The following is a 26,563-nucleotide window of genomic DNA, read 5'->3' as shown; positions in this document are numbered from 1 at the left end:
GGCTTCACAAATGCTTTGCTGCATACCTCAGTTGTAACGAGTGGTTATTTTTAGTCAAAGTTGCTCTTTTATCAGCTTGAATCAGTCGGCCCATTCTCCTCTGACCTCTAATCAACAGGCATTTCGCCCACAGGACTGCCGCTCACTGGATGTTTTTCCCTTTTCACAACATTCTTTGTAAACCCTAGAAATAGTTGTGCGTGAAAACTGAGCAGATTGTGAAATACTCAGACCGGCCCGTCTGGCACCAACAACCATTCCACGATCAAAATTGCTTAAATCACCTTTCTTTCCCATTCTGACATTCAGTTTGGAGTTCAGGTGTCCTTGACCAGGACCACACCCCTAAATGCATCGAAGCAACTGCCATGTGATTGGTTATTAGATAATTGCTTTAATGAGAAATTGAACAGGTGTTCCTAATAATCCTTTAGATGAGTGTATGCGTGTTTGTTGTGTTATGGTTATCTAAGTTAATGGATGCCTAAAATTTCCCTTGGGATGAATAAAGTATCCATCTGTTTACTATTCAATTTTCTATAATATATCACTTTCTGCTTTTTTGTATTTGCAATGAATTGTTTAAAAATCAAGAGTACATTTTTGTGATTGCATTGAGCATGAGTCTATAGAGCCTACTGTACTTATTTGACCTCATTCCAAGGGATATATTTGCTCCTTTGTTCTGTGTTTGACGATAAAGAGCAGAAGGTTGCTGTAATTGAATATACAACAAGACCAAACAAAACAAGACAATGATGGTAATTGGTCCAGCCTAAGGGGAAGCTGTGGCCCATTACGAATTACCAAGACATTAATTTCTCAGACCTGATAAGAGGAGACAGATGATGCCATTATGGCCCCTTGCTCTTTAGGAACAGCCATTTTGACATGCACTGTATCTGTTTTCTTGCTGCTCAGCAGCATCGACTCAAAAATGTTTTTATCTAAAAAGGCTGCATATGTAATGGCGTTTTTCCATTAATGGTACCTGCTGGACTCACCCGCATGCCCCATCCTCCTTTTTTCATAACTGAGTTGTACCACCTCATGCATGAGGCGAACGTGGCTGGTCGTCATATCCATAGGAAACTGTCGTGACCTAACACGACACACAATGTCGAAGGTGTGTTGCTTTTTGATTCTTGGCATGTGGCCAGAAGACAAAGTTTGTTTCAAAAGAAGCTGGAGGCAGCATTAAAAAAACAAACAAAAAAAACACGCTGACTAAACTATTTTAACACGGCGGATTTGTTCCTTTTGGTATTGCCTCAGCTCGCTTGGAACCTCAACTGAGGCGGTACTAAAAAAAGTCCGTGGTAGCAAGTACCAGGGACTTTTTTCTGTAATGGAAAGCAAAAAAAGGCGAGTAGAGTCGAGGTGAGTCAAGTAGGTACCATGCAGACGCCATAAGTTTAAACAGCAGCTGGACCCCATAGTTAGTTTTTGTCTTTGTGTACCTGGTTGTTGGCTGGCTTGTATTTGAGGCCTGGCTTGTTGAGAAGAGATTCAATCTGCTCCTTGTTGAAGTTGGAGACACCGATAGCTTTGACCAAACCAGCATCCACCAGCTCTTCCATCCCCTGAGGAAATTCACCATAAAAAACAAAACACCCTTGAATGAGTTTTGGTTTTGAGACTGTAGCTCATACTAATTCCTTCTTGTTCCACTTAATCAAGCCATTGCTCTAATTTGTCTCCACTCTTATAGTCAAATCCCTGATCTGAGGTCTTGTGCTGTCACATTTTAAGCCTATTCTAGTCTAAACTAAAAATTTTAAGCAAAAATCCCTCCAACTTTGCCAACTTTCTGTTTTTTTTAAGGTCCCTTTTCTTCCTGACTTCCTCAAAAATGTTGATAAAAACAAACATGAGCTTAAAAATGCTGATTGAAAAAGTATTCTGGTTTTAACATCAAACACACACACACCTTTGTTTTGCTAATTCCCAACAAGTTTTTATTTGTTTGATACTAGCGAGTGGTTTGTCAGTTTAACTCACCTCCCATGTCTCCAGGAAGTGAGTACTGTCACTGATCGTCTCACCTGCGCTGTCTAAAGGAAAGAGCTCACTGCCAGCCTGTAGAATTACAAAGAGATTAATAGACTTTGGGTTTACACCGCACTTGATATTTCTCACACACACACACACTGCTGAAATAATAGCGCGCCTACCTTGAAACCCATGGGCCAGTGCACTAGATAGAGATCAAGGTAGTCTAGTTTCAGATCACTGAGAGTCTTCTCACAGGCTTGCCTCACCAGGGACTTCTCATGAAAAGTGCACCACAACTATGGCATAAAAAAGGACAAAGAAGTTAGCTAGAATGAATGTTCAGAAATCCAGTATTAACACATTTTACATACATTACATAAACTGTTCCGATGCCTACTTGTGGAAGAAACAATAATAAGGACACGCACATGCACCCACAACTCACCTTGCTAACAATGAAGAGATCCTCTCGTTTGGCCACGCCATCCTTGATCGTGGCCTGAATGCCTTCTCCCACCTCGGCCTCATTCTGGTAGACATACGCTCCATCAATGTGCCTGTAACCCGCTGAGATGGCTGCTTTCACCGCCTCTGTGACCTTGCCTGGGGGAGACTAAAACAGACTGGGATGGTTACTTACTGTATTGTGGTCCAGACATACTGTGTGCTATAATAACACCATGGTATACTAATTTGGTGCATGTACAATATATCTTGATGTCTTTTTTAGGTTTGTGTTAACTTCAATATAACACACGTACATATTGCGCAAATATGCCATTGCCTCATGTCTGAAAGGGAGTTTTTAGTTCCTGCAGTTTAGTTATTGGGAAAGGGCCAGAAGATTAGTTAAGTTTCACAGTTAGTAATCACATCTAATTTATTGTTATTCTAATGACAAGGGTTATTCGATATTGTATGGAAGAAGATAAATCACTAAAGCAGGAAACGGAAATCTTCCCAAATGATTAATGTTCGCCAAACCTCGGCCAGTCCTCTAAACAAATCAAAGTAAAATTGGCTGTTCAAGCTGTATCACACTTACATAACAGTTGAATTGTGTGGGTCACACAGAATGAAAGTAGCGCCTGCGTGAAATGAATAATGTTAGCTTTGAGCATGTACAGTGTAATTTGACCCATATGATTTGCACACGACGGTCATGCTTCCAGAAACTTGCTAGGTTTAGATTAGCAATGGTTGTATCAACTGAAATTAAACCCTAACCCATATTTACTCGGAAACTAAAATACAAGTACTGGTGAAATAGCTTCTATAATAGGCAGACCTGAATGCCCAGGAAAGTCAGATTTAAGGGCGTTAACTTAAGGGTCTCTGTTGCAACTTCTAGCTAGCTAGCTAGCTAACGTTAGACAACAAGTTAACGCTAGGTAGGACAAGGCAACATAGTAACGTTAGATTAAAAAAAATAAACGCACCTTCCATGTCCCCAGTCCCACAATGGGCATTTGTGCACCGGTGTTCAGTTTCACTGTTGTTGCCATTTCTCCAAAGGACGAGCAGACCCCAAATGCAGCTGTAACAGTCGAGCAGAGAAAGCGAATGCAGCGAGCAGAACGCTTGCATCGTCGATCGATTAACTATGCCTTTTAATTAATTTGGATGAAAGAGCCACACACTCCTGTCAATCATAGACTGTAGGACTATACTACTATTATTATTATTGTTAATAATGTCAATACGTTATTTTTAATAATCAGCCCCAATTCTATTTACTCTTTACACTGGGGAGATGTAGTGGTTTTGCTTATCAGCAGTTGTAGAATAAGTATCAAGTCTTTTACTTAAGTAAAACTACTAAACTGGATGTACAAATCCTACATGCAAAAATAGCCTACATATATTCAATTTAGTTGTTCTTTAATTTAAGATACTGAAAAGCTGCTCTAGGTTTAACTCATTTTAATTAGGCCTACCTAATTTACAGCTGGATAACTCAATAATGGCGCCTCATATTTTATGTGTTAATCATTTGTTTTGTGTGTAAAATCTCAATTAGCAAAGTAACCACCGGTAGCCTACCTACATCTGCCAGATAAAGAAGAGTAAAAAGTCTATTTTCCTTTTAAAATGTAGTGGATAAAGTAAAACTAAATGGAGATATTCAAACAAAGTTTGTGCAGTGGTACATGCATGGTAATCAGGTGCAATACCTTGGTAAATGTACTTCTTAAAACCCCATTCCATGGCAGAATGAATCATGAAAAATTAGGGCTGGGAGATATGACTAGAATCAATAGGGGGCATTTTTTCAATATTGATCTGATATTGATATGTATCCCTATGGAGCAAATGTGTGCAAATCATACAATAGTAGTAAATAATGATCAAAACGTGTATTGCTTTGCCTGCAGTATGCATGATTTAGCTCATTTTAAAATGTATTATGTGTCTTATGAATGGCATTTGTGTGATTTGGGAGCCCTGAACTTTCCAAGGACCTAATAAAGTTCCCAGAGCCACCCCTGAGATCCACTTGGCATAACAACTTCTGAATTTTGCATGTTATAAAAGGTTTTTGTTGCCTCTATCATTGAACCATTAGAGGGCACAATTGCCACACTTACCAAACGTGGGACTGTCTATCATCCAACGGAGTCCCTGAAGTAAAATAATTACATCATTTCATACATTAGCTAATATGGCCAGTAATTACAGTGACTGAAATGATTGATCGGTACTGTTCAAAACCTCATGCATACATCCAATATTTGATTTAACTTAATCCAATAAAAATGCTTTAGGAACAAGCTTTGAGTATGTTCATTGCCGGTCTGTAATGCAGGAGATTACACTCATTTTAATTAGTCTTTATTATTTTGACAACAATGTCCTCATGGCATTATCCTTACACTGTAAAGGAGATGCACGCACACACACACACACACACACACACACACACACACACCCTGAAAGACAGCTGTAAGAGGGAACAAACACAAGGTGTTTCTTTTGGTCAGAATCAGATAAAACCTCACAGACCTTTTACTGAGCCATTCAACACTCTGAGCAGAAGATAAGAGAGAGAGAAGAGAGGGATATAAAAAACATACAAAGGGAAAAGTTATGGGAGCCAGAAGCCGCTGTGTACCTCACAATGGCTCTCGCTAAAGTTTGTGTCTTTTCTGATCTTCTCCCAGCTGGACGCCTGCTTTTCAGGCCCTGTCTCCTCTGATCTAACTTCAGACACTGGAGGGCCTTTTGCCAGCATGCAAACTGTCAAAGTACCCCAGGAATCAAACACCGTCGCATGCTGTCATGATCAAAGAACCACAAGTAAACCAGACAAAGACACAGCCACATACTATTGCCATCTAAAAGAGGGGGGGGAAGTTTTCATTTCAGAGGCTCTTATTTTACGTCTGCAGGCGGATACCTTTTCACTGTACCGAGTGCACTGATTGAAATAAAGGAAAAGGGAAACGGACAGATATTTGAAGATACAACAGAGGCCCGAAGTAAAACCGAGTTCCTCTCAAGGAAACTTTTGGACAACGAGTGTAGACGTAGGAGAGATTTCAGAGTGTGTTGGTCAAATAATTTGAAGAGAAAAGGGGGAAATATTGATACCCTAATGGTGGTGTGACAAGTAAAAACACAAAGCACAATGAGCAACTGTCTCCCTTTCCATTATGTGCGGCCATAACGAATGCTCAGTGCAGCTGGTGGTGTCCATTCTTTCCTAGGCTCTGCATCAGATCAGACACTCCACCAGTAAGACCTAACCTGTCCTGGGGAGATCAAACGCCTCATTTCATATCATGGCCTTTGCTCCATTCTCTCTACCTCTCGTCTCTCCCATTGGCCTTGGCTTTGCTTTTTTTTCTCTGTTTCTGCCAGAGTGCCCTGGGTCATAATCTCCACCCATAAATCTAATGTTGAGTGTCAGCTCCCGCTGAGTTCACTCACACACTCGCATTCCGCACATTCTGTCTATCGAACAATAACAAGATGAGGGAGAGAAATCCCTACGTCATCAGTAAATCATAGCCATTTGTCAAATGTAATATATGTTCTTGGATACACTCGAGATTACTGAGGCTGATTCGATCTCTCAAGACATCATGGAAAATAGTTCATTAAAATGTTCAATAATCCCACTCTAGACTGTCTAGATTGATATAAAGATGAAACAATTAATCAGTTAATTCGATCGGGAGAAGATTTATTGGCAATAACTTTGATAATTTAGCAAATATGACAAACAAATCGTTATTTTTCTGTGTCTTCCACAATAGGAAATCAAATATTTTAGGGATTTTTGGTCAGTTGGTTGAACAAAAATTTGCAATTTGAACTTTGAATTTCGGAGACGTGCAGCACATTTTCCACTATGTTGACATTTTTTGGACTGAAAAAATAATTGATTATTTAAGAATTAAAATGATGGTTAGTTGTAGAATTTTTTTTTTCTGAAAACAAAATATCAAAAAGATAGAGTGGAATGCACACACATATTCTTGTATATTGCAAAATAGCAGAGATTATATCAGAAAACAATTCACAACAAAGACTTTGGCTCAAGCTGTTCCTTAAATGGCATTTTGCTGCACAGGGCTATGTGTGGAAATCCGTTATGGCAATGTAGCATTACTGCTAATGTTTTGTACTGGCATATTTTGTGAGGAAAAGCATCACCACTACAATCATGGTGTAAAACGCATTGGTGTTGGTATGTGAACGGTCACATTGCACAAAAATCGTGTTAAAGACTTGGTTATGTAAACAAGCAAAGCTGCTGCCTCTACCAGAATAGTTCAGCCAATTTATTCAGTCAATGTCATGGAATGTATGTGTGAGCCTCTATACCAACTTAACCCTTTAAACTGTTTGCAGCTTTTGATAATTTCTTGGATTCCCTTAAAGGTGCAGTAGGTGAGCCTTATAAAACTAACTTTGACATATTTGCAGAAATTGACCCTATGTTCAAGTCAAACTACATGAAGCAGGTAATAAAAAAAATCCACCTAGAGCCTGTAGTGCAATTGGCATAAATCCACCGCTCCCTGTATAGATCTATAGGTCTAACTGCGTGTCAATCACTGCTGATACACACACATTTCATAGCATCCTCCCCTTCACCTTACCCCGCGCACGACCTGCAGATAGGTTCCCCCCCACTCTATCGTGGGGCTTAGTAGCATGTTTTGGGCTTTAGCGGAAAGGGGGAGGGACTGAGAAGTTGTTGATGTTCAAATGTTTTGGCTAAGTCCTGGATCTTCGCAATCCGCTCTACGGCACCTTTAATGTCTTTAACACTTTGGATCAGTACAGTTATTGCTTTTTCCCCCAGTTCTATTTGCATTAGATGTTGCGGAAGAATTTCAAGCTACTCCTTGCAAGGAAGAGGACTGTTGTGGTTTGGGGTTTTGTTTTGGGTTCTTTTTCCCCTTTTTGGTTCTGTTGTCCTGTCTTGTGCTCTCCCTGGTCTTGTGTGTTGGTCCTGTGTTCCCCTGAGTGTCTGTATGTTCTGTTTCCTGTTTTATTTTGAAGTCGGCTTTCGGTCTTGTCCTGTCTTTAGTTTACTTCCTGTGTCTGCCCACTCTTGTGATAACCTGATGTGTTCCACCTGCTTCCCTACCCTCTTGTCACCTGCCTTTTGTTACCTCATTACCTTGTGTATTTAATGTCTGTGCTTCCCTTGTCTCTTGTCAGATCCTTTTGTCCAGTCGGTTTGTCCGGTACTTGTGATTTTCTCGTCCTGTCATTGTTCCTGTCATTCTCCCGTGAGTTGGTTTGTCTGTTGTCTCAAACGGCATGTGACAGACATAATGAGTGTCCTCCCATAACCACAGAGAACTTAAGATATTGGATAATTGGTACATTTCTTATTCTGATGACGTGAAAATGATTAAAGCAGAAAACACAGACAGTGCATCTTCTGTCTTTGTCACAGTGCTCCTGAATGCTCACAGACAGGAAATAAAGATCATTTGAGGTCAATTATCTCTACTGACGTCTCTGCATGTTTGGAGAAAATGTATAACGTTTTGAGAATGTTGCAACAACGCAGTAAGGGGTAAAACTCCACCTCTGGTTGATGCCTATAATTTTATGTAAAGTCGTGGTACATTTTATAGCCATGCTAGTGGCGGCTGGCTAGTACCCTCCTTTCTTTCAGACTGTTGGAAGCCTCAGCTGTTCTTTGTGTTTAGTATTAAATATCAAATGTTAGCATGCTAAACTAAGATGTTGAACATTTGCGCCAAGAATGTTTTACTACTCTGTAACTTAAAGCAATAATCTGGAAGATTTGTATATGAGAAAATGTCTGTTAAGTCACTATTACTCGCTGATTGAGAAACACAATGGTGATCGAGCCTTAGGCCCACCGATAAAAGACGTTGCATTTTCAGTTTTATAAACTGTTTGAATCTCTGGGAAGTGAGATCCAAAAACACACCTGTAATTATCGCTTTTTTTCTCATACAGGAAGTGCCATCCGCCAAAGAGTACATGCATGGATCCTAGAGTGGCCGACAGTAGCAAACGCACTGCAACTAAAAAAAAACACATGCAAATAGACAAAAAACAAGCAAATTAAGAAATAATCTTCATGAATTTGACAACACATGCACAACAATTAGCAAACACACTGCAATTACACACAACACAACCAAAAATCCCTATTAAAAAAATGCTGCAAACACAAGGTTTACATAGCGATAGTCTCGCTTTGCCTGAAGGAGGGTCTGTTTACCACATAGCGTTCGGGTATGAGAGGAAAACCTGCTCTGGTTTAATGGAATTTCTTTAAACCAATCAGAATCCTCATGGGCGGTGCTAAGCTCTGCATAGAGCCGCTACAAACTATTTGTGCGAGAGAAAACTCAGATTGGACAGATAGTCTAGCTATCTGTCTTAATTTACCCTGCAGAGATCTGAGGAGCAGTTAACCGTAGTCCTCATTAATACACCGAATTTAAAATTCCAAAATAAAGAAAGAGGAAGGAAACGGAAAATACATGGCAGAGTTTTCTGCAGCACCGGTGAAATCCCAGATGTGTAACGTCAAGGATATAGAATCACATTGCTACCGTGTTGCTTGCTAGCTAACACTAGTTAGCCCATATATGTTACTGAAAAGTAGAACACTTATTAAAAATCAACTAAAGAAATGAGGAAAACAAATTATCCACTTTCTTTGACATTGCTTTCCGTTTTGTAAACTGGATGCAGCTGTCTGTTGAATTTGTTTTCAGGGTTTGTGTGCTTTTCTTTTTGCATTTTTTCTGTATTTGCAGCGTGTTAATGTATTTGGTTGTGTTGTGTGTATTTGCAGCACGTTTGCTAAATGCTACTCGTGTGTTGTCAAATTAATGAAGACGAGTCCTTAATTTGCTTGTGTTTTGTCTTTTTGCATGTGTTTTACTAAGTTGCAGGGCCCTTTTTGGCCACCGTACAATCCAAACCACACAGTCCATTGTGTATTTTCACATGCACTTCCATACATAGTGAACACACAGCCATGGCCTTGTCTGTGAGCAGAGGTGTCTCCTCTCTGGCCCCTCAGACACGGTTTGGGTTTTGGCTTGATTAACCACTTAGTTCAGTCTCTCAGGCACAAGATTGCAGGGAAAAAGCAAGTAATGAAGTGCTTTTGAATTTGCATTCCTGAGAGCTTTCACAGACGCCTTGATTTCCGTCTGTCTTTGCTGTTTGTTCTTCGTCAAGAGATGTCTGCTATTTTAACGGTAACGCGTAACAAGTGTCCATCCAACCTCCTCCATATTGCTCCCTCATCAACCTAACTGCCATGAATAAACACAATCAACATGCATCTGAAGGGGAATATGAAGGCTTTTTTCTCTCAAATCGTCCCTGATGGATTGTTCATCATTGTCATTATGCAGATTACAGTGTGACCATGAATGCAATATCAGAGCCCTTTTCCTCTGGATTGAAATGTCACCGTTCCATAAAGCTGACCAAAAACACTTGTGTGTTTTGTTGTAAAAGTCGAGCAGCGCAAATCAGTTATGGACAAACTGTCTCAAGAACAGCATTTTCAACACTTTCAACACTTTCAACACTTGAAAGTCAAGCCTTTATTTTTAGTATCAGCCTTGGCAACAATAGCAGATTGTGCATGCTGCATTATCAGCTGAAGTAGCAGCTGTAATTTACCAGGTAAGTACCATAATTTGGTACAGAAAAAGGTAAATCAGACAGCATTGTAAGACTAAAGCTTTTTTTTGTATTTTAACATTATTTGATTCATTTATGAGCGACCGTGATTATGTAACACAATGACTTGTCTGAATCTGTGATTATTTATGTCTCATAAATGGGGCAGTTGACGTAAAAGCTTCCCTTTGCACCCAGCTCCTGGCTACTGGTGAAAAGAGGAAACACAATTTGGTTTAAATCTGGGTCCCTTTCACTAGTCCATGCTTCCAGGAATGTTTAAACATCAATAGGAGGTAGACCAACGAGCAAGTTAATTTGGATAATCTGAAGGTGGATTTAGATAACACTGGCAGATAGTAGCTAAGCAGTGTTACAGTATACCAAAGGGGATCTGTCTTCCATAACTTCAAATAAAAAAGGTAATTCATTTGAGATTTCATTTTTTTCATTTAAAGTGTGTGGTGTGCTTTTCAAAAGATTCCTTTGCTGATACTGATTTATAGTGATGGAGATAGAAACTTCTCCACAAGTAACATCCTATTTAACAGGAAGTTCTTTAGTGGCAAGTTGGAATGTTGTTGGATATCAGGAACACCTTTTTGGCTCTTAAATCCATACAGTATATGTCTTATTCATAGATATGTAGATATTAAGATTGGGACTAGGAGATTATTAATTGCAGAGAAACTGCATGCTCATCTATAAATCATTGCCAAATACATTTCTATGTAAACCAATACAAAGGTTTAAATTATGTTTGTTTGTTTGTTGGATTTTTAATTGTTGTACATTTTTTCAACTTCATTTTCTGACACTGATAACTGGTTTAGAAATCAATGCCATGTAATTACACTGTTTCTGTACTCAGATTCTTTACTTAAGTAGAAGTTCCAATAGTAAAAGTCCTGCATTCGAAATTTGACTAAAGTCAAATTACAAAAGTATTAGCATCAAAAATATAAATAATATATAATATACACTACTGGCCAAAAGTTTGAGGTCACTTAGAAATTTGTTTTTTTTTTAAGCCAGGGAAGCAATTTTGAGATTACATTATGTGCTTTGCAAAAGGGTTCTCCAATGATTTTCTAGTTAGTTTTTTTTTTTTTAAATGATATCAGATTTTAAACAAAATGTGCCTTTGGAACATTGGATGAATGGTTGCTGATAATGGGCAATGTAGATATTGCATTAAAGTTCAGCCACCCACCCAGATCAGCTGGTATTCTGTCTATAATGGAGTGGTATGGAAATTTGTAAGTGGCCCCAAACATTAGACCGATAGTGTATAATAATATATATGCTGTTGGGCAGCTTGTGAATTTTCCCTTGGGATCAATAATCTGATTGTATTATAATAATAATAATAATAATAATAATAATAATAATGATACAATAATCTAATTGATCATCTAATCTTTATCCATAATAGTACAACATAATTTATTTGTTGATTGTATTTTGTTTTATTAATCTGAATCTGCAAAGTCACTAAAGGTATCAAATACATGTAGTGGAGTAAAAAGCACAATATTTCCCTCTGAAATACGGTGGAGTAGAAGAAAAAGTAGCAGAAAATGGAAAATACTCAAGTGAAGTGAAAGTAACAAAAAAATTGTACTCAAGTACTTTCCGTCACTGTAAAAAAACACCAACATTCAGTAGATATTTATTCTTCAATTATGTCATGAAATTGCCTCTGTAAAAGTCCCATGGCATCCTTAGATTCCTGGCATCACTTTGACGTGTTGTCCTAGCGTGGGCATGTGGAATGATTGTCTGAGTGCAGCTTTGAAAGATCAGAATGACACAGCGGGAAAATATTTAAAGTTCCTCATGGGGTACTTCCTCTTTTTTGTCACCTGATATTATTTACAATATATAAAGAAAAAAACCCTGTCAACTTCTCTAATCTTACATCACGGGAATGTTGTTTTCAGAGATGTGCGTGTGCCGGTTCGGGGAGGGGACCATGTGGATGGATTGAGTTATATGGCAAAGAGGGTGGACATGTGTTAAGGCCTCATAGGACAATGAGTCACAACCAAGATGACGAGATGATGAGTTTTTCTAAAAGAATGTTGAAAAAATGTCTGTTACACATAATCCAGTATTAGATGAATTAATGCATCTGATTGATTTTGGGATACAGGACTTTAAAGGTTTATTACAACTTCAAACACAGATTTCAGTGCTTTGTAAGTCTCTTTTTTTTTAAATCAAAGATGAGCCCAGGTGAAAGAAGTTGTGACAGTGGTGTAGCTGTGTAGTGTGCAATAGCAGAGATGGATGTGTGCAGTGCCACATAGCTGGAGTAGGTTTAGAGGATGGGGTGCAAACTTGGAGTAGTGTGCAGCAGAATGGAAGTGTGCAGTGTTACTTTGACTTTTAAATTTATGCACAGGGTACTCCAAGAGTTTTGCAATTGGTGAGGCCACTTCTTCTGAGTCCTGACTTGTGCGTGACTCAGATGTCATATAGAAACAGAGTTTATGACACACACGCCTTCTGAAATGTTTGAGGACTTAATTTAATAACATTTTTTAATTTTAGTTTGCAGGGGCGTAAGTTGAAATGTCAAGAGGGAAATGCAAGTATGAGCAATATCTTCTTTTGAGATGTTGAATGGATGCATACATCACCATCTTGTGGTCAATCTGGAAACGACAACTTGGATTTCATTTCCATTTCCACAGAAGCGCATTTCTTTAACAATGCCCTGTCCGTTCTTGTTTAAGCTTAATTTACTGGGCTTTTGATTAAATTAATAGCAATAATAATGTCAACCATGTTAACTATTAGTAGTCGTATTAGTATATTAAGGTAAGGTTTAGTTAGTATTTAAACGGTGTGACGGAGAGATGTGTGGAAGAAGAGGTGGGCTGGAGGGAGTGTTGTGCTGGAAGATGGTAAACACAGTCTGCTCCGAGGGCTGACTTCAAAGTGAGACTGTGGTAACCTCCTCTCAGCGGTGGCGCACACCCTTGACCGATGAAAAGCAAAAGTAAATGTTCATCCACGGTCTACAGCCTCTTCCTGAAACCACTCTTTGAAGTCACAAAATGGATCTGATTGACTTGTGAAGTGAAGACACATCTAATGGATAGAATAGAATTATATTTGACAATGCACATGCATGCTGCATGTGTTTCTTCCACAGTTTAGGCCTTATTACATTGCATATAAGCATATTAAAGCTCCCCTCTCCTCTGCCTTCCCACGTTTGTACAGGCTGGGTACCCACAATGCAATAGGACCTAAAGACTAAGATACATCAGCTTTGGTCATACTTGCAATTTTAGCAGTCAGCACATTTATGTGACAGGTGAGAGGTATATGTATTGTCATGTAGACCTGTATCTTACTGTTCAGGATACTCCCATTTAAATTATATGTAATGCAGCAAGCTTGTTCAAGGTTAAGAAAATGACCAAACATTTGTATTGTTAGTAAGGCAGGGCAAGGCAACTTTATTTGTATAGCACATTTCAGCAACAGGGCAATTTAAAGTGCTTTACATAAAAAGGTCTAAATAATAAAAGTTACAGTGCAGTACAAGAAATGAAACATTAAAGAGCAGTCAACAACAGTCAAAATAAAATAAGAAAATAAAAGTTTCATTGCAGTATAAGAAATTAAACATTAAAGAGTAGTTAAAAATATTTAAAAAAAAAACATAAAAACAAAAAAGCAGATTAAATAGCAGATTTTAGGCTGCTAGTATTGGACAGTGTATAAGCTGCTGCCCCACACACAGGGCGCAATAACCCTTATGTGGAAACTTTGTTGACCAATAAGGTAGGCACTCTATACAGGCAGAAGCATATGTTAGATAATATCTGTTATAGAATATTGTAAAACGTCATACTTGCTTGTGCTTGTTGTACTACTTGTTGCTACACTACTTGTATTACTTGGCTTCATGGAGACTTAATAGACTATAAAATGTTAAGAATTAACATGGAAGTTTGTCTTGTGAGCATCTGCAATAGATATTAACAAAGTTCAAAGGATATAAAAATGTCAAAAACATGTATTTATCTTATTTGTGTATGTTCCATGTGATGACACATCATCACCAGTTTCATATTTAGTAAGGAAATAAAAGTGGGTCATACACATTATCATAAACCAGTCTGTTTTATAGGCATAATTACAATATATACACATGTAGTTCTTAACATTTGTTTTGACTCTCCTCTAGTTTGTAGGGCTAGCAAACTGTGTGGCTTTTTCCCAGACATACATGTACCTGCCTGTCTTATCCCCAGCGAATCAAGCGGTCCTGTTCAAAATCCTGTTTCGGCCTCAAAAATCATCTAATATACGAGATTACCTGCTGTGATATGATATACCAGAGAGGCACACTCAGATGGAAATAGGGCAAATGTAAGTTATGAGTTTTAATTCGGTTAATTCTCAAAATAGCAAGTCTAATTCAGTCACAGTTGAGAAGTAAGCTTGAGTGTGAAGTGTCTGAATAGGCACTGTTGTTGATGTGTTATGGGTATCTAATCAATATCCCTGGACTTCTTCAGTGCAGCTCATAACACTTTAATGGAACTAAAATAACAAGTTAAACTAAAGTGATAAATTAAAATATGAAGAAAAAAAATGTCCATACACATTTTGCATGGCATCTCCAACAAGTTAGTTCACATCAAAGCCACATTTAAGTTTGGAATAAGAGCAAATAGTCGAGGGACAGCTAAACCACACAGGTTTAAATCCCAGGTCTTAATGGTGACCCTAAGCTCTTTACACAAACTGAACACACTCTGTAATAATGACCTTGTGTGAGGGCGTATATGGTAAGAAGACTTTGCCGGTGTGATCAGTGATAGAGGCTGGATCTCCTGTGTGTCTGAGCTCCTCATCATTATCGTGGCTCGCTGACTCATGTCTTGAGCACAGGGAACAAAACTCTCGCGGCGGCCTTGTTCCAGACGCAATGGGACGCCGGGAGGGACAATAAGAGACAATTAGCGATGAAAAAAGCAAATAAATAGGTTCTTCAATACATGACAGCCCAGCAACAAAGCCCACTGGATGAGAGGGAGAGTGAGAGAGAAAAAGAGGTGGAGAGAGAGAGAGGCCTTGATGAAAATAAATAGTGGAGCTCAAAGGGAGGCAAGGGTTGAGCGGATTGGAGGTGATGATGAGTGGAGAGCTGTACAAAGTAGTACATCTATGAGAAATGTTTTAATGAGGCAGACGGTGGTGTGTGTGTGTGTGTGTGTGTGTGTGTGTTTGTGTGTGGATGTGTGTGTATTTAGTCATCTGTGAAACAGACACTCTTAAAATCCTCAGCAATGATACTCCAAACTTCCTGTCTCCACGTGGGTGGTGTAGGATTTGAGAAAGTGGACGGACGGACGGACGGACAGACAGACAGAACCTTTAAGATTATTTTTGGGGTATTTTACGCCTTTATATTTGAAAGGACAGCTGAAGATATGTAAGGGGTGAGAGGGGAAATGACATGCAGCAAAGGGCCGCAGGTCAGAGTCGAACCCTGCTCCGCTGCGGTGAAGAGTAAACCTCTATATATTGGCACCCGCTCTACCAACTAAGCTCTCAGGTGCCCAGAGATGCAAATTTAAATGAATTTCCTTTAAATATTGTTGGATGTGACGAAAAGCATGAAAAAGTCAGTTAACCCTAAAAAAATAAAAAATAAAAAAGACGCAACACAAAGTGGACATTTTTCCATGATAACAGCGTTTAGACTAATGCCGTGGAGAGTAATTGCTCCAGAAATCCAACAAAATTAGGTATTCGAGCAATAAATTAAATAAACTTTCAAATTGCAAACCGTCGTTGCTGTGAATTATCAATGAAACTAGACAAGGTCAAAAGATTTAATAAAGCGACCAACATTAGAGGACGTGTATAAGATCAGACTGAATGTTGGACAGCCACAGCATTTTTGCTGACTGTAGCTAGTCCCACTGCTAAAAACACCTGCTGAGGATGGACAGATGTCCCAGGGACCCAAATGCTTAAAAAAATTTACCAACCCAGGGACTCTTTCTACATTTCACTTCCTGATTAACACTCAAAGAAAGTGGCTTTGAAAATTCATGACTATTGTTTTAATGTTGTTGGAAAGTACTGTTTGTCCCCAGTTTTGGCAGCTCTCTGGCTTGTGGTAAATTAGGCAGCTGCCAGCTAGTTCCCACACTAAACCCAATAGATAGATGTTTTTTACTGTAATATGTCACCAATCGAGATAGAGTTTTGTCACTGGTGACACTTGAAGAAATTGGATCACAGAGACTGTGAAGCAGGCCTGCAGCCAAATGTAAAGAAGTGTGAGCAGCGCAGCGGCTCCAAGGCTTTGTATATCTTCTCTGTGTTTAGAGCAGCAGGAGGCCTTTAGGTCTAATGTTAGATCTCAGTTCTCAGTCAAACAGGCTGAAATAACAGTACCGCAGGGAATAATAAGGTGGTTAAGCACATGGTGGTCACACTTTAGCATTACATGGCCATTCAAATCAACACAGATTATCTATGAGGCACAATTGAAAATGCCACCAAGACATTATGTTCTGTTATATATAATATTGTTTTACTTGAGTTTTTTTTGTTTACACATTGGGCCACAAAGGATTTTAATTCTGCCTCTTGCATTGCTACCAACAGTGTATTATAATATTCCTCTCTTATAACACTGTCTGTGTATGATGTGAAACAATGAACACAGGTTCAATGTGAGATCTGCATTTAACAGGTGGTTATGGGTATAAACTGTACGTGTGTGGCTGTGACTGTCAACTCCGGAAAAACTAAATGAATGATGAAGATTGGGTGGTTTAACTGTTGTGTTCACCATTCATACAAAAGCTCAAACCCAGGTTGGGAAATGCAGTCAAGCAATAACCCATACGTCAATGAAGTGGTCTACTGCAGGTACACATTACATCTCTGACCCCGAGCCATTTCTACTAAATACACACTTTATGGGTTAGCATTAGAGCAGGAGTAGCTGGGTGACAAAAACCTAGTTGAGGGGCATTACCTGTAAAACACTCTTCGTGTGTTAGGCCAGTTCATTGTTATTTGAGAAAGATGCCTTGCTCGTGGGCTAACAGAGAAGCTCACAAATCGCAGAAAAAGACTTGGGTTAATCCCACACAGACAAAGCACTTGTTCCAAATTAGCATTTTTAGAGGAATGCAGCTACAAAACCCTATCTCTACATTTACAAAAGTTTTCTCATGCCCATGTCATCTACACATTTTCAGACATTGCCTGCTGAATTCCGCAGCAAAAGGTATTCTGCAATGTTGGCGACAGAATAAAAGGCAATTAAGCACTGTTTGCACCATGCTTGGACAGCCAGGCAGCTGTATGCCTTGCCAATTAACCTCCCACATAAGGAGAGAGAAGGAGAAAGAAGGTAATCTAGACTCCAAGACATTTTCTTTGTGTTCAATCAGTTCTGCATTGTAGCAAATGTATAAATCCCCTATTTTACATGTATTCTCTATTAGCACTCCTATGGCAGTGACAGCTAATTTGCACTCAAACATTGCAATTTAGATATAAAGTACTTACTTACTTCATACTTGCGCCCTTGGCTCCCCCTGGGGCCATTGGCTTTCGAGGATTTCTTCCCCATTGTAACCACTTCTGAGTATGTTTTTCCAGGGCATTCCAGCTGTGGCTCGTCACCTTGATTTCAGCCTTCAACAGAGAAATTAAGTGGAATGTTTTTAATTTGTATTATGGCACCAGTGATGCTCAATGCTAGAACTTTTCATGTCTCTTTCGAAGGCTTGAAAAATAACTGAAAGATGTCTGAATTTATTGAGTTAATTAAAAGCACACAGCAAAGCAATGCATGTGATGTGTGCAATAAAAATGTTATAGTTGTACTGCCTATTTTCCATTTTAATTTCTCATCTCAGCCTTGAGCCTCTTTTGCCCATGACTGTATTCAGTGACATGATATTCATGTCACAACAAAACTGGCACTACCGCTGTAGTAATACATTTGAAATAGATTAAAATTAAAATTAAAAATGTATTCCAAGAAAATACCCTTTTAGCTGAATGGGTGATATCATTAACAATTAATATAAAAGGATGTTGGTCTCCCTGTCAATGCCTCTTGTTTGTATGGTTGGCAGCAATGCTTTTCCAATCAAATTGGATTTTACGTATATATCAGCTGATTCTGATCATGTCACAACCTCCAAGATGCTTTGATCTGTGGCATGCTGCCTGTTGTTACTTCAGCCACACAACAATCAACTTTGGCCATCCATTCACTTCATGATGGAAATATTAAAACTGTATATAATTAAATCCAATGGGGGGTCATTTATTCATGTCACAAATAAACTCCAGCAAGATACTATTGCCACTGGACTGAATAGATTTGAGAGAAAGGAAAGTGGATCATTTCCAGAACACTAAAATAGCTAGAAGGAAAATTATTCTATCAGAAATAAAGTCTGTTAGCAGATATTAAGGTTCAGTCAAAAAAGATGCTAAAGCAAAGTCCTAGTTACTGCACTTTTTTGGGAATCCACTAGTGCTAAATACATCCGCCAAAGGCAATTAAAGGATTCTGTTATATGAGGTTACAGAGAAGATCCATGACAGACATCCAACCCTGTGACTAATGTGCTAATGAAGCTGAAAATGTTCCTTTAATATTGCTAAAGGATACTGCCCAGCTTTTAAGGTTAGCAACAAGTAGCACTATGGTAACCATTGTAATCAGCTCACTAGCTGTCTCTCAACTGTCTAAAGTTCCACGGTCCACTTCCAGGATTGCTCCGTTGTCGATGGAAATTCCGCCGGATATCACTCATTTTAGGCCGGATATCCAATATTTTTGCATTAACATTTTAAACTCCGGTCATTTATGAGGACTATGGTTAATATTTTCTCAGATCTCTACAAGGTAAATCGAGACAGCTAGCTGAACTATCTGTCCAATCTAAGTTTTCGGTTACAGGACTAAAACAACCTTTGAATAACAGTGTCACATTAAGTTAAATTTTGAATTAAAAAATGGAATCGTTGGTGCTGCCATGCCCCCATGTCACGTCTGGTTGGCTTGCCAAGCGGGAAAAAACAAACGTGTAGCCCGCATGTATGTATTAAGAGAACTTGATTCTACCACCACTCCAGTGGAGGCGCTAATGAGCTAGATTACTACACACATAGTAGCAGAAGAAAACCAGCTACACGCACACACACACACACGCGCGCACACACACACACACACACACACACACACACAGTATAAGAAATGAACAATGTGACGCTGTTGTTTTCAACAGAGACCAGTGAAGGACATTAGAAGCACTTTTCCGGTGATGGCCGAGCGTTACTGCGCAGCCTCCAACTGAGCTTTAAGATGTAGATGTGACGTGAGCAACCTGTCTGAAAGTTGTAAATCTTCTGGTAGCTGTGTCAAGTGAAATCTCAATCATTCCCAATCTTGAGCAAAAACGGAGAGCAAAAAAACCAGGAGTGAGTCGGTTCATTCTCCTGGTTCAGTGAAACGACTTGGGTTAATTAACTGGCTCTTTGGTCAGTTTGTCAACACTAGGCTTAGTGTTGAAGTGCTGCCAGTCAACCTCCTTTTATTTAGCTACAGCCAGTCAAAAGATAGCATGGCAACTGCAGATGCAGGAGACCCATCAACAGAACTTTAACCCCCTTCCTCTTTCACTGAAGTAGGAGGTGTGGAAGTATTTTGGATTTCCAGTGAGTTGACAACGTTTGCATTGTCGACAAAAAAGCACGACTAACATGGCAGTTATCTGTGTGGTATAAGCTCAACTGTTTGGAAATAGTTTGTTAAGACACTTAATTGTTCAGAGAAGATTATGGACATGGCTGTTTTATTTTTATTTTTTTGTTTTGTTGTGAAATTGAATGTTGTCTTCTTTGAAGAAGACTGCAGTTACAAAAGAGAAACTAGATGGAAGTTATTTTGCTTAAATTCGACAATGTAGTGTGGTACTTTGCGAACAAAGGTCAGATATTATATTGCATAAAAGTCTAGTCTAAAAATGACATAGCAACCTGTGCTTTAAAAAAGAAAAAAAGTAAATATCGAGAATTGAATCGAACCATGACCTTAGAATGGAAAATGTAATCTAATCACAGATTTGGAAAATTGTGACACCCCTATCTTTGAACGAACACGTTCCACCAAAACAAGTTCCTTCCCGAGGCTATTTTGCAGAGGCGCCGTAGCTATGTCTGTCGCTTAGTGCCGCCCAAGACTATTGTGATTGGTTTAAAGAAATGCCAATAAACCAGCGCACGTTTTTCTCCCATCTCGGAATGCTGTGTGGACTTGCTAGACCCTCCTTTGCTGTGCTGTGGAGGAAGGTCTGGCAACCGACTAGTCTAAAGTAACTGGTGGAACACAATTTCTTTTTACTAATGATGATAAACGTATGCAAATGCACGCATCTACCAGTCCATCTCCCTTCTACCCTTTCCTCAATATAGTCACTAAGAAATTCAAGAATACTTTTGAATTATATTTATACATTTTAAAGTTAATAAGGATAATATAATAATTTCAATTCATAATTTGTTGATGTACTGACTAATTTCCTTTGTTTTTTGTTGCTTAGGTCTACTTCCGGGTTGCTAGAAATGTTCCAGTCGTGCTCCGGCCCAGACAACCAGTGGGAGATTAGTAACAGAGATCATGGACAGGGTTTTTATGAGTCTGGACAACATCCACACAGCTGGCCTCAGTTGTGCACACCTCGGCCCAGCCGCACTGTTCATCATTCCTTCTCTCAGCATACTTATGATGGAGCCTACACCAGTGCACAAATGCCTGTTTGGTGCCCATTCCAAAACACATGGAAGGTAGGTAGCCACCACAGAATATTATGGTAACACTATATAAATCAGAAATCAGAATCAAAGTATTTGTGACTCAATTATGTATCAATGAGACAGTCTATAGTCATGCTAGCAACTTGGTGAGGCTGTACAGAAGTTATTTGAGCTAAATGCTAATGTCAGCATGCTAACATGCTCAAAAGGACGTTAACATGTAACGTTTACCATGGTGAACATCTTTAGTTTAGCATGTTAGCATACTATTATTTGCTATTTAGCAATAAACAAAAAGAACAGCTGAGGTTGCGGGCGGGTGAGGGGGGGCAAGTGGCAGCTGTGTCTCAGTGGTAGAGTGGCAGTGGTTCGCCTGCCAGTCGGAAGATTGGTGGTCAATCCCTGGCCCTGCAGTCCAATGTCGAAGTGTCCTTGGGCAAGACACTGAACTCCGAGTGTGTGTGAGTGTTTATCTGTTGAGCAGGTGGCACCTTGTACGGCAGCCTTGGCCACATTGTATGAACGAGTGTGAATGGTTCTATATAAAAACGCCTTGAGTTGTTGTTGAGACTAGAAAAGCGCTATATAAGAACAGTCCATTTGCAGGAATTTGGTCATAAACCAACTAAACCAAAGTTGACACAAAATGTTTAATTTTGGCGCGATGATAGCACAAGATGAAAAGTTGTTGATATATGTTTCTTTTAACCAAAGCATTGGCCATGTGGCTAGCATGGAACATTAGGTAAATTGAAAGACACATGTCAGACACTTATATAATGTATATGAAGATACATTTATGTTTCATTCACATATTTTGTATTCTTATTAATGTGTTAAAACCCAATGATCATTAAAGGACTCTATAATAATCCACTTCCACTGATGATAGTATGATCAGCATGTACCCCTATCTTCTCTCTTAATTAACTGGTATCCAAGTAGCTGCCACGTATCCACTACGGCTTTGTTTTTTATGTGTATTGCTCTCCCTTTGTTCTCCCAATCTCTTTACATTACACTGCATTTATATGGTGCCCAGACAAAGAACTGGGATCACAATGTAAACAACTGTAAACAGTTTAAAAGAGATCCACCATCAATGTGAGTTTTTCCTATCCACACACTTCTCCTAATGGCCCACTTTTCACCACAGGTATATAATCACTAAACTGTCAGGTAAAAAAAAAAAAAAAAATCAAATGTATCAGCTCTTATATAAATGAAACCCAATCCGGTCGTAAACACAGCGGGCCTTCTGCCTATGAAGAACATCAATGACACATTGTTACTCATCACTGTCGTTTAGAGGCCTTTGAATAATAAGGTTAATGAAACAGGGCTGTTACAGTGAAAATCACTGTTAGGCTTGCTTAATTTCTTTATTAGTCTGCTTGCTGATAGTCTGATACATACCAGCCTGATTGTAACTATATTGCTGTTGTTCACACACAACAGGAACCATTTGAATGAACTCTGTGTTTTAGGGGGTATTTCTTTGGAATTCAATCTCTAGGGATTGTAGCACCATTGCCCAGGCAACTGAAAACCCCACACAATGTGCTGACAGATCACTGAGCCATAACTGGCCACTGCAATTACTGTATGCTATTCAATGCATATGTATCTATGTGCTCTTGCATATATGCAAGATTGCACAAAGATTGCAGACCTCATCTGGGACTTTAAAAAAATCTGATCTATTTTCCTGCTTTGCTTTGATGCAAAAGTGCAACTGAATTTTGGATGTTTGGAATACGTTGGGGATATTGTGAAAGGAGCCAAATGACTAGCAGATTGGCAGTACTGTCTCTTAGGCTTTAGAAAGGGAATTCCTGGAAGAGAGATATGAATCAGACTATCAGAGGAGGAGGAACAAAAAACATCCCTACATTAGATGGATGACGGATGTACTTCAAAGCATTGTTGCAGTATGTTTTCTGTCTTCTCTAGGAGGCCTTTCATGTGCTAAAGTTGGTCTTGTGTGTCATGTGTGTGTTTGTGTGCCTTGGCAAATGCATGTGTGAATGCGTGTGAGTCGATACTGGCCTCCAGGTACAGGCTGCCTTCTTCAATACCTGAGGAACAGAGGTTTCCTCAACGTAATTGCTTCCATGATGTCATTAAAAATAAAATCTAATTAGTTGAATATTTGCTAACGTGATGCTGGTTTTCAAATTTGAAATAGCAATACAAGGTACTTTCCAGGAAACAAATGGCTAATTTAGCTCATATTTGACTAACTATTTTCTGTTGCACACAGCAGGGGTATATAAAGCATGTTGCAACACTGCAATGATAATTGTGGACATTATCAGTATTAAGAGACATGAAACAAGTTGTTGGGAACCAGTCAAAATACAGTTTAAAAGATACATTTGAATGCAACATTTTCATTTTCAAAACGGATCATACACAGCTAGCCCTACAGGTAGTGAGAAATCAACTGATAGTGTCCCAAAATATCAATCGGTATCCCGGATTCAAACCACGGAAGCCTCCTTATTCTAGATTATATATGAATAATGTCAGCATTTATGAAAATCCTGCTCAAAATACAGTATACTGGATTCTTAACATATGACAGACGTGTTCCAATTTCAATCCTGAATACAGGATTTAGTAAGTATCCTTAATCAGCCACACAGGACACTAAAACAAGATTTATTTATTTCGGGAAATTATTTATTTCCTGAAACACTATAGGTATAATAACATGATGCATTTTCCACAGAAGCCTGATGGCATTGCTTGAAAGCCAGTCTATTTAGTTCCAAGTGTTTCAATATATGGAAGTCATCTTTTCTGGAGATTCACAGCAAAATTGCAATTCTGTGGGTTCTGTATGGTAAAAATTGCTTGTTATACACTGTTCTGAGTCTACTATATGAAATCGCACGAACAGTGTGGTGTTAGGCCAGCAGTACGTTTCAAATCTGGTGTGTTCTTAAACTGTTATCATTTTCAGCATGGCGAGTAATACTACAACTCAAGGTTTGTTTGTCTAACATCCATGGCAGAGTCTGTGAGTCACAGTGGAGAGAGACAAACATAACTTTAGTGTGTTGTTGGATGGCAAATGAAGCCATGCAAAAATGTTCACAAATAAAGTCTTGTACACACTGTAGCAATTAAAGACAAATGCAGTGGTTTGTACACCACTGTCATTTTGTCTGTGCTAACACAATCAGTTCAATCTCACAGAACACCAAGACATGAAACAAGCGGAATGCGTGAGACACGGAGAGAGCACAGAAAAAGAGGAGGGTGTCAGGGCAGCAGGGACCCTAGCAGGCCAAACCCTGGGAGAGCAGCAGTGATTGGTTTGGACCACCCATCTGGACTGGCTAAGCGCCTTCGGCTGGCTGGACCGCTGTTTGCCACGATGGACTGCACAGATGAATGAATGGAGGGATAGAGACAGACAGAAGTCTCGTGTAATGATTCACATTGATGGAACAACGTGCTGGAAACATTAAATAAGTCAATAGAAAACACACATGCTATCACCAGTAAGCGCACGCAATTACGGATCATCCCATATACAGTGTATCAGTTCAGCAAGGCTCAGGTTCAGTTCATTGTCATGTGTTGTTCACGTCTCCCAACATAAAATTCTAAAACAACTGAAAAATGTAGGTATGTTAACCATAACTAGTAAATGAATTGTATAATAAATTACACACACTGAATAATGCAATTTTACTTTTTAGATATACTGTGTCGCCTGGATCCACATACAATCCATTTCCAGCACAGTAGCGATCGTGAGATCACACAGTTGGCAAAGAGAGAGTAGTTAGACTGATGTACAGTATATTGGCTAATTAGATCAGTCTAAAAAATGCTAATTGTTAACTAGAAGCTAACAGTTTAGGACTTTTTTTAAATTATTACAGGTTGACTGCAGTAAACCTGTTTTTGATGCTTTCTGCATGCTCAACTAGCAGTCTGATTTACACAGCGGAGGCCTACTTTAAATGAAATTAGCTAATCAAATGAAGCCTCAGACGTAAATTGTGTTTTCTATTTGACCTGAAAAAGTTATCCCTATTAAAGGACAACAGTCACTTGATTTTTTAGTTCACCCCTACAAAAGCTCAAATGTAATGTACTGTAGTTAGAAAGCTAATTAAGGAGGTTTTCTTAAAGTTGTTTCGCACGGAACTGTCATTAACATGCATATAGGAAACACTAGCCCCTTTTCACACAGAAATTGGGCAAGGTCTGCCGTTACGCCATCTTTGTTTATTATCACAGAACCAAGCACACCTTTCATAAGATCGCTGGCATTCTGGGAGAAAAAGAGGCTCGACGTGTAACCCAACAGCGTCTGTGTCTACTCGTCTAGTGTGTGTGAGCCGATCCAAACTGTTAATCAACTACGCTTACCCAACCCGACTCACAAATTCATTCATTATAGTGGCACAGTATTCAGTAGAGAGAAAGTCAGAGGTAGCTGCAGCGCCCGTGTGTGTATGTGTTTGAGAGAGGGAGAGAGCGAGTGGAATGCAATGTTTCTGTAAGTTATTAATATGTTTGGCTACTTGGAATGCTGCTTAATCACTTTTTGGCCCTCCTGTGGGTCGAATTGTGCCTTGAACAGCATGTAGTTCCGCCTTTCCTGCTAAATCGGTTTTGTTCTTACGGCTCTGTGACTACCTACGCTGCAGCTTAAAGGTGCATCAACCCTGACCCCCACCCCCCCATTCCATCTTTGTTACGTTCACACAGACTTTATATAATTCAGATATTTTTTTTATTACCTCATTTCTGACCGCACTTGAAGATAAGATTACATTTTATTGTCTGTTCACACAGAACAGTCAACAGGTAACATTAAAAAAACACACAAACGTAAAAACAAGAAGGCAGCTTCATTTCACAGAGAAAGAGAGAAAGAAAAGAAACGAGGGACTGTGTTTTTTTCGGCACCTCCTCTGCAGCCCCCACCATCACAGCCTTAATGCACTACCCTCATTCAAGAGTGGCAAGACATGCGTTTTTTGCCGGACTGCCTATGCGCTGCCTGAGGACCACTTGAGGATTGCCTGTGTGAATGTAAACCCGACCTAAAGGAGCAAAAGTCCCGCCTTGAACAGGCTGTGTAAAAAGGGGCTAATCTTATACTCACCATTAGTTTTTGTGAGCATGAATTGATCAGAAAATATTTTCAGGCTTCAAATAACAGATAAAAACAAATTTGTATGACCCAAGGAAATCAGTCCAAAAAAAATCATATTTTGGATGAACTGCAACAAAATAACATTTCGACACCGTTACAACCACCTTTTGATGAATTCCATCTTTTTTCTTTTTTTTGTTCTATCATAATGGTGATGAAATGTATCTCTTTATGAGAGACTTTCCCCTGACCCCTTCTGATATGGCAGGGTTTTCTAAGACACTAATCGGATTAGACAGAATGTCCCTCTAAATGTCTCACACTGGACATAACTCCATCCTAACAACACACACACACACACACACATTGCCACCCCTCCAGCTCACCCTTGACCTCCCCCTATGCTGATTGTTCTTACAACAGCAGACATCAGGCCATTAGACTGTCACAATAATTGACACGCAG

General features: G+C 39.2%; 3 protein-coding genes across 6 annotated transcripts in view; 1 reads left to right on the top strand and 2 right to left on the bottom strand.

Annotated features, from left to right (window-relative positions):
* The window catches only part of akr1b1.2 (aldo-keto reductase family 1, member B1 (aldose reductase), tandem duplicate 2), an 8,098-nt gene extending 4,482 nt beyond the window's left edge, over nt 1–3,616 (bottom strand). The window contains exons 1-5 of the mRNA XM_032505448.1: nt 3,435–3,616; nt 2,441–2,608; nt 2,175–2,291; nt 2,002–2,079; nt 1,461–1,583 (exon numbers count right to left, since the gene is read on the bottom strand). Coding sequence (XP_032361339.1) covers nt 1,461–1,583; nt 2,002–2,079; nt 2,175–2,291; nt 2,441–2,608; nt 3,435–3,500 — 552 coding nt within the window. The 5' untranslated portion in view covers nt 3,501–3,616. The remainder of the gene's footprint in view (nt 1–1,460; nt 1,584–2,001; nt 2,080–2,174; nt 2,292–2,440; nt 2,609–3,434) is intronic.
* Nucleotides 1–26,563, bottom strand: part of LOC116673257 (THAP domain-containing protein 5) — a 142,706-nt gene that overhangs the window by 21,192 nt on the left and 94,951 nt on the right. The window contains exon 3 of the mRNA XM_032505447.1: nt 17,711–17,835. Within this exon, the coding sequence (XP_032361338.1) occupies nt 17,711–17,745 (35 nt within the window). The 5' untranslated portion in view covers nt 17,746–17,835. The remainder of the gene's footprint in view (nt 1–17,710; nt 17,836–26,563) is intronic.
* The window catches only part of tfec (transcription factor EC), a 49,560-nt gene continuing 33,388 nt past the window's right edge, over nt 10,392–26,563 (top strand). For all 4 annotated transcript variants that reach the window (XM_032505442.1, XM_032505439.1, XM_032505438.1 and 1 more), the window contains exons 1-2: nt 10,392–10,565; nt 20,760–21,003. In XM_032505442.1, the coding sequence (XP_032361333.1) occupies nt 20,782–21,003 (222 nt within the window). In that variant the 5' untranslated portion in view covers nt 10,392–10,565; nt 20,760–20,781. The remainder of the gene's footprint in view (nt 10,566–20,759; nt 21,004–26,563) is intronic.

Source organism: Etheostoma spectabile, chromosome 23, assembly GCF_008692095.1.
Source record: "Etheostoma spectabile isolate EspeVRDwgs_2016 chromosome 23, UIUC_Espe_1.0, whole genome shotgun sequence".
NCBI lineage: Eukaryota > Metazoa > Chordata > Actinopteri > Perciformes > Percidae > Etheostoma > Etheostoma spectabile.
Note: the sequence above shows the minus strand (reverse complement) of the source record. Positions and strands in the feature narration are given on the sequence as shown.